Source organism: Suncus etruscus, chromosome 16 (genome assembly GCF_024139225.1).
Source record: "Suncus etruscus isolate mSunEtr1 chromosome 16, mSunEtr1.pri.cur, whole genome shotgun sequence".
Classification (NCBI taxonomy): domain Eukaryota; kingdom Metazoa; phylum Chordata; class Mammalia; order Eulipotyphla; family Soricidae; genus Suncus; species Suncus etruscus.
This window is the reverse complement of record NC_064863.1, coordinates 29,558,035-29,565,714: the sequence shown is the minus strand read 5'-3', so window position 1 is coordinate 29,565,714 and position 7,680 is coordinate 29,558,035. Positions and strand designations below refer to the sequence as shown.

The 7,680-nt window shown below is 42.4% G+C and overlaps 1 protein-coding gene across 1 annotated transcript; it reads left to right on the top strand.

Annotated features, from left to right (window-relative positions):
* Positions 1-1,039: 1,039 nt before the first annotated feature.
* On the top strand, positions 1,040-7,435 carry LOC126032112 (endogenous retrovirus group K member 5 Gag polyprotein-like). The gene is made up of 4 exons (XM_049789820.1): positions 1,040-1,180; positions 2,878-2,917; positions 5,535-6,029; positions 6,243-7,435. Exons 1-4 carry the CDS (start codon positions 1,040-1,042, stop codon positions 7,433-7,435), a joined length of 1,869 nt encoding a protein of 622 aa, XP_049645777.1.
* Positions 7,436-7,680: the final 245 nt, after the last annotated feature.

The following is a 7,680-nucleotide window of genomic DNA, read 5'->3' as shown; positions in this document are numbered from 1 at the left end:
TGCAATGCTTGCAGAACTTGATCAATAGTAGAAAAATTCTATACATTTTTATTTAATGAGCCTAACTCTCCTTCATGCCCCCAAATAATGTGATCTTATCAAAAGTAACATTAACTTTGAGAATTCAAATCCGCAATAATTTTCTGATTAATTTTTATGTAATGCAGTTAAAACACAATTATAAGGTAAGTTTTGGGTCTACACCCAGCTGTACTTAGGCTTCCTAGAGTTTCTGCATTCAAAGTGAACTCTGGCAGTATTAGTAGCATATGTGGTCCTGGGCATTGAACACTGTTTGACTATATCTATTCAAGCATCTTATATGCTAAACCCAAACCTGATTTTGTAAACCTGATTTTTAAAGATATAAGGCATTTTTAGATATCTGGAAAAATTTAGATGATATTGCATCTTCTTTAAAAACTTGGATCAAACATTTTATGACTAAAACCCAACTATGAACATGTTTGTAACTGTGGTGCTCAAATAAAGAAATTATTTTAAAAAATAAAAATACCAGGCAGGAGAGATAGCACAGCAGTAGGGAATTTGCCTTGCATGCAGCCAATCCAGAAAGGACTGTGGTTTGAATCCTGGCATCCCATATAGTTCCCTGAGTCTGCCAGGAGCAATTTCTGGTGCAGAGCCAGGAGTAACCCTGAGTGCTGCTGAGTGTGGTCCCAAAACCAAAATAAATAAATAAAATAAAAACTAGGTTCATATGATATTATTTTAAAATATTTTAATGAATGGGGCTGGAGCAGTGGTGCAGCTGTAGGGGGTATGCCTTGCACCTGGCTGACCTAGGACGGACAGTTTTTCAATCCCCCCACGTCCCATATGGTTCCAAAGCCAGCAGTGATTTCTGAGCGCTTAGCCAGGAGAACCTCTGAGCGTCACCATGGCCCCAAAACAAAACAAAAAAAAATCAATAATACATAATAATTTAGAATTTATTTCATTGTTTTATCTTGAAGTGCTGCTAACCTAACACACCATCACTTTGACAACATTCCTATAACATTGTCCAAATGATCCCATGTGGCACCCCAGAAACCCCGACCCGCAGGAGAGGCTGGAGACCACAACAGTTATTCACGAGTCACTAAGAGGATTCCGGCCTGAAAGAGAAGAGGGATTGGGAAATAAAGAGACTCAAGACAAAAGGTTCCGATCAAGAGTCCATTTATTATGGGGAAAGATGGACCTTATATAGTCAGGCCAAACAAAGAGAAAGGGAGCAAGGCATTCTTGGAATAACTGTAACTTTCCATAGGCACATCTTGTTTTTTAAAAATTAATAAGGTTATACATCATGAGGCTGGCATTCATCAATCATGAGGCCCACATTGTGTTAGAGCAACAAAGTATAAGATCTAATCTCTGCCTAGACCCACCAGTTTCTATCTTTATGGGAACATCTTGGTGTCTGTGGTCGACTCCCCTAGTTCTGAGGTATGCAGTAACTCCCCTTTTCTTTAGGTCCAAGGGCAAAGGCCACATCTGCTAGCTGCTCAGGCTGGCAGCTCCTGCTAATTGTCACGTAGGCACTTTTGCTCAGACTTTCAGAGACTCCATTTTGATTTTAGTAAAAAGGGCTTTTAGTTATGCCAAACAGTCTCTAACAATCCCATTCTTAGCATCCCCTTAGCTTCTTCAGTTTCTACTGTAATTATCTTAGAATTGATTTTTTTTTGGGGGGGGGGTTTTGGGGGGGGGCCACACCCGTTTGACGCTCAGGGGTTACTCCTGGCTATGTGCTCAGAAATCGCCCCTGGCTTGGGGGGACCATATGGGACGCCGGGGGATCGAACCGCGGTCCGTTCCTTGGCTAGCGCTTGTAAGGCAGACACCTTAGCTCTAGCGCCACCTTCCCGGCCCCTAGAATTGATTTTTTATTGGTGATTGTCCCTTTGTTATTTATACTCCACATATAAGAAGGGTCATCCACTATTCCTCTTACTTTCTGATTAATTTCACTTAGAATGACACTCTTCAATTATATTCAAGTTGCAAAGAACTACATTTCATTTTTTCTTATAACATAATTGTAATTTGTTGTGTATATTAATTACACTTTATACACTTATCTATTGTTGAGCATCTGGGTTAGTTTTATTCTTGGCTACTACAAATAAATTGTGCTTCATTGAACAAAAGTTGCTATATAATTTAAGATTTTTGTTTCATAATTAGAAAAAAACAACTGCTCACTTATTGTTTAAATATATTTGCTTTTGACTTTTGAATCTGCTTATGACTTAGAGTTTATCTAACATCAATTAAGCTAAATCTACAGCAAAATTAAGCTAATTGTGCAAGAAGTATTTAGAAACATTCAATCACTCCTTTACCTATATTCAAATATTAATATATTTGTTTATAATATATGTTTAATGTAGTATATTGCTTAAAAGTTTCATTTTATTATTTTCATGGGTTTAATGGTAATCTTGTTGAAATCTGTTATTTTACCTGCTGTGATGCTTTGCTATGATTTTTTATTTGCCATGCTTTATGGTTCTTTATATTCTCATGGACTTTTTAGAAATGATAGTATTTAAGTCTTTTCTCTAAACATATCATGTCAACACAATAGGACAGTTAATAAATATATAAGAACTTCTGCTATTTACTCATACATAAAAGTGAATATCATTAATCTTATATTTTAACATGAGAGGTATAGATGTGGCTACTTTACTATTATTATTATAAAAATGGTGACAACAATAATGATGATTTACTTATGTGTCAACACAAAATTTTGTGAGCTTAAGTTTTCCATACATTAGTCTGGTTTGCCTTTTCAAAGAAAATCACAGTTGTAGTTAGAGTTGTCTAAATTTATTTTCCTTTCTTGAAAATTTTTTTCAGGAATGTGGAGTGGAAGGAGAAAACAGATACCAGCAGACAAGTGAGAAGTGGGTGTGTTTCTACATTTACAATAATCTGAAAATCAGGGTGATATTTGTGATGTTTGACTTTAACACCATGTGTTTATGAACTCAGAATTAATGCAGCATAATGTATGAAGGTTATAGGTAAATTTTTTACAATGTTTAAAGCTGATAATAAGGACTAAAAGTGAGAGCCCAAAAGGTTTGAGTAACATTTTGGTAACATTTTTTTCTTTTAATCATAAAATCTATGGCTCAATCAAGCAGACTTTAGTAATAATGCTACATTTTTGAACACTTTATCTTTTTATATAATTTTTATTTTAGTAATAGTGGCTTACATATCATTCACAGCAATATTTTAGATACATATTAACATTGAATCAGGGGAATTCCCACCATTGAATTGTCCTCCCTCTACCTCCACTCCTTCCTGCCTCCCATAGCCTCCACTCTTACCCCTAGGGTTGCTAGAATGAGTGGTTCCCTCCATGACTAGCTTACTAATTAGTGATCTTTCAACTGTTTGGTCATGGTGCCTCCATAATATTCCCCTCTAATTGGGAGGTGAGACTAGATAGTTAAGGTTATGTGGTTTTGTTTGAAGAAGAGAAAAGTAATAAAATGGGGTAAAAATAAAATATGCCAAACATGGCAGGAGTCCTTGTAGAGGCTCTCATCCTTGGTTTGAGAGAGAAGGGGAAAAAGAAGGTGGAACACAACATCAGTATAAAAAGAAGTACTAAATAAAATATCCAATGAGTGCTACAGCAATAAAGATAGGCACCACATACTTGCCGTGGGCTTGAGATAAAAAACATGACAGAGCACAAAACAGAAGAAGAGAAAAGAAAAAAAGAAAAATAAATTAAAAAAAAAACCCTTCCTCACACCTATATTTATTGCAGCACTATTCACAATAGCTAGGCTCTGGAAACAACCAAGATGCCCTTCAACAGACAAATGGCTAAAGAAACTGTGGTACATATACACAATGGAATATTGTGCAACCATCAGGAGAGATGAAGTCATGAAATTTTCCTATACATGGATGTACATGGAATCTATCATGGTGAATGAAATAAGTCAGAAGGAGAGAGAGAGAGACGCAGAATAGTCTCACTCATCTATGGGTTTTAAGAAAAATAAGTCATTTTTGTAACAATCCTCAGAGACAATGAGAGGAGGGCTGGAACACCAGCTAACTCCATGAAGCTCACCACAAAGAGTGGTGAGTACAGCTATAGAAATAACTACACAGAGAACTACCATAATCAAGTGAATGAATGAGGGAACTGGAAAGCCTGTCTGGAGTACAGTTGGGGGTGGGGTGGGATGGAGGGAGATTTGAAACATTGGTGGCGGGAATGTTGCAATGGTGAAGGGGGTATTCTTTACATGACTGAAACCTAACCACAATCATTTATGTAATCAAGATATTCAAATAAGAAGAAAATATATGGAGACAACCAGTTCAAAATCTACACCAAATCAAATAAATTAACAAAAGCTACATAGATATAAAAGGTTATTTTGTGCTCTCTCTTTCTCTCTCTCTCTCTCCCCCCTCATGCATAGGCACAGTAAACATTTGGAGTCATTCAAAAAAGAATTCCCTTGGTCTAAGATGTTGGAGACAGTGTCCTGTCAGAGATCAATTTTTCTGTCTTCTGTCTTTATGCAGCTTTTTTTCATCTAAAAGCTGCCTACGTGCAGTTTCTGCTGTGCGTCCTTGAGCTAACAGGAAAGGTATTTTGCAGCTGAAGGATATTCTCTTTGAAGCCAGAGAGAAAGTAAACACCCCTATACCATTCCCAGATTTAGGCTACTCCCTTTAGCTTCTTTCCGGAGTTAATGGCTACAAACTGCTGATAGTTCCGGATAAGTGAGCTGCAGACCCCACTTTAGGGTCATAGGGCAATCCTTTGAAAGCTGCTGACTTGGGAATGATTGTAAAATTGTCACTCCTTCTCCCTCCCCTCTGGAAGATGATTTACTGCCTTTGTCTCATGGCTTTCGCGCCAAAATGTATGATTGACACCGTCTTTTTACCGCCCATTTCTCCTCCTCTATATAAGAGATGCTGGACCCCAATAAAGATTACCTTAGACAGGTTATATCGCCTGAGGTCATTATTACTAACCTCTCTCAGATTTGTTACAGGTGTGGTTATTCTTCTGACCCAGCCAAATAAAGGTGCGGACGTCCGAGAGTCTCCCAGCCGCTTCCCGCTGGCCGGGCCCATCCGGGGGGCTTGCAGGACCCCGCATTTTGGCGCCCAACGCTGGGCCCAAAGACCATGGCCACACTCGGACGACCAGAGGGCGGCGTGTCCGGAGCCGTTTCATAAAACGCAGAAAAATACCCCATCCAGGTAAGTGTAGAAACGGTCAGCCTTAAAAAATAAACTGCAGTTTTCCAAGTCGTCCCCCCCACCACCCCCTAATTGGCTTTTGGGGGCTTCACCCAGTGGATTCGCTACCATGGGTGTCACGCTGAGTACTGAACTTAAATTCATTAAAGATATACAGTCTGAATTGAAAAGCAGACGCGTAGAGGTTACCAAAAAAGATATTTGCAATTTCTTAATGTTTATCCATAATGTATGTCCGTGGTTTGTGATTACCTGTCCAGAAATTGTTGCGTCCACTTGGGATAAAATAGGAAACGAACTGAGTGTTCATTTTACGGTTAACAAGGAACCCGAAACAGAGAAAATAATATTACAATATTGGAGCCTGCTGTGTGACATCATTGTAGCTACAAATACTGAGGAAATTGCCAAAGAAATTGTCTGTGCTGCCAGATCTCATCTCGAGCAAGTTTCTCGTGAGTGCTCCAGGCCTGCTACCCGTTCGAATTCTCTATCCCATCTCCCATCTCCCTCCTCTTCAGCTCCCACTGCCACCGCGGCGGTGCCTGAGACTATTAACCCTTCCCTCGCCTCTATGCTACAAACTGCTCTCAAGGACCTTTCCGGCGTCTCGCGTCTTTATCCCTCCCTAGCCTCAGCTCCACCCGAGCAACCCGATCCGCCAGATGCTCTAGCCCCAGGGGAAAAAGCAACTCTCTGCCAGGATACTTCTGCTGCAAAACCTCCGCCTTACGCTGTTCCTGCCCCCCCAACATGTCTTTCATCTTTACCTCCTCCTCCTACCGCCCTAGACTCTCATCTCACCACAATTAACTCCATGCTCTCCCAACTTGCTCATGAAGTCCATAAAATAAATCCAACTTCACAATCCTTTTTCCCTGTTCTCCTTCCTAATGGAGAAAGCCTTCCTCCGCCTCCCTCTTAACAACCCCCACCGCTCAACACTTCCCGCCCTCCCCCGCCTCCAGCTGGTCCACGCACCCGTGCTCGGGTGCGGCATGAACGCGAGGCTCAGGCGGCCGCCGAAGCAGCGGCTCAGGCTGCAGCTGAAGCCGCGGCTGATTCGGGCTCTCAGCACTCAGAATCGGAAGGAGAGGAAGCCCAACCCAGCAACAACAGACCTCCAGAGGGTGAGATAAATTTCCGTTACGAGGCAATTAATAAAAGGGACCTCAATGAGCTGCTCCAGGCAGTTAAGAATTACGGCGCCCAAGCCTCCTATACTATCTCTTGCCTTGAATCACTGGGAAATGGCGGTGCCCTCTTACCTTATGAATGGAAGCGTGTTGTCTCCAACGCGCTCCCACATAAGCTTTACTTGCTCTGGGAGACTGACTTTTATAAGACCTGTCGAGACCTAGCTCGGGGAGATAAAACATGCCGGCTTATGCTTTCCGGCTCTCCCCCATATGATTCTGCACAGCAGCAACGCTCATTGCCCCTTTATTATCTAACAAACACAGGTTTTGCCGCTATGAAAGCCTGGCGAGCTTTACCTAAGGAAGGCCATGCGAACGCACCGCTTGGCCAAATTACACAGAGACCAGATGAACCCTATAATGCGTTCATCAGTCACCTCCTAGAGGCCGTAGAGAGAATTGCAGGCTCCTCTCCCTCTGAAATGACAAATACCTTGGTTAGACACCTTGCCTATGAGAATGCCAATGCATCTTGCAAAGCCCTCTTAAAGGGGCGCATGGCTAACAAAACCATTCATGATATGATTGATCTTTGCCGTGATGTTGATCCCCTTGCCCACCGAGTTTCCCATGCTATGGCCGTCATTCAAAACCAATCCTCAGGCAAAGTCTGTTATTCGTGTGGACAGGCTGGACATTTTGTCTCTCAATGCCCTCAGTGCTTAGCCCCTGTCATGCAGACAGGTACAGCTAACCCCCGTCCTCCATTTTGTCCACGCTGCCGCCGTGGCCACCATTGGGTGGCGGAGTGCCATGCCGCTAAAGACATAGATGGCAATCCCCTGCAGCCTAACCACCGCCTTTTGGCTCAGGGAAACTCTGCCAGGGGCCGGCTCCGGGCCCCGCGCCGTCAATTTCAACGCTTTGTTCGGCTTCGGAGCCCAGCCAGCCGGCCCAACCCAACCCAGCTCCCCAGGCATATTACCAGCAGCAACAGCAGCCTTGCCAGCATCAGCCTCTAGTCCCCCCCTCAATGCTCCCACCTCAGCAGCCTCCCTTATCAGGGCAACCCCAGGGAGCGGAGGACTGGACCTGTACCCCGCCTCCCCACACGTATTAACCCCTGAGCATGGTGTTTGTCAGATTCCCACAGGTGTTTTTGGTCCGCCACCGCCCGGACATTTCTTTATGATTATTGGGCGTGCATCCATGACTATCAGAGGTCTAATCATACAACCTTCCATAGTAGACAATGATTATACTGGAG

Bases quoted from the DNA above. Each gene is read 5' to 3' on its own strand.
- LOC126032112 (XM_049789820.1), top strand. From the start codon at position 1,040: ATGTGGCACCCCAGAAACCCCGACCCGCAGGAGAGGCTGGAGACCACA. The intron at 1,181-2,877 runs GTCCATTTATTA...AATTTTTTTCAG, and splicing joins ACAAAAGGTTCCGATCAAGA to GAATGTGGAGTGGAAGGAGA. The intron at 6,030-6,242 runs GTCTTTCATCTT...CCCCGCCTCCAG, and splicing joins TGTTCCTGCCCCCCCAACAT to CTGGTCCACGCACCCGTGCT.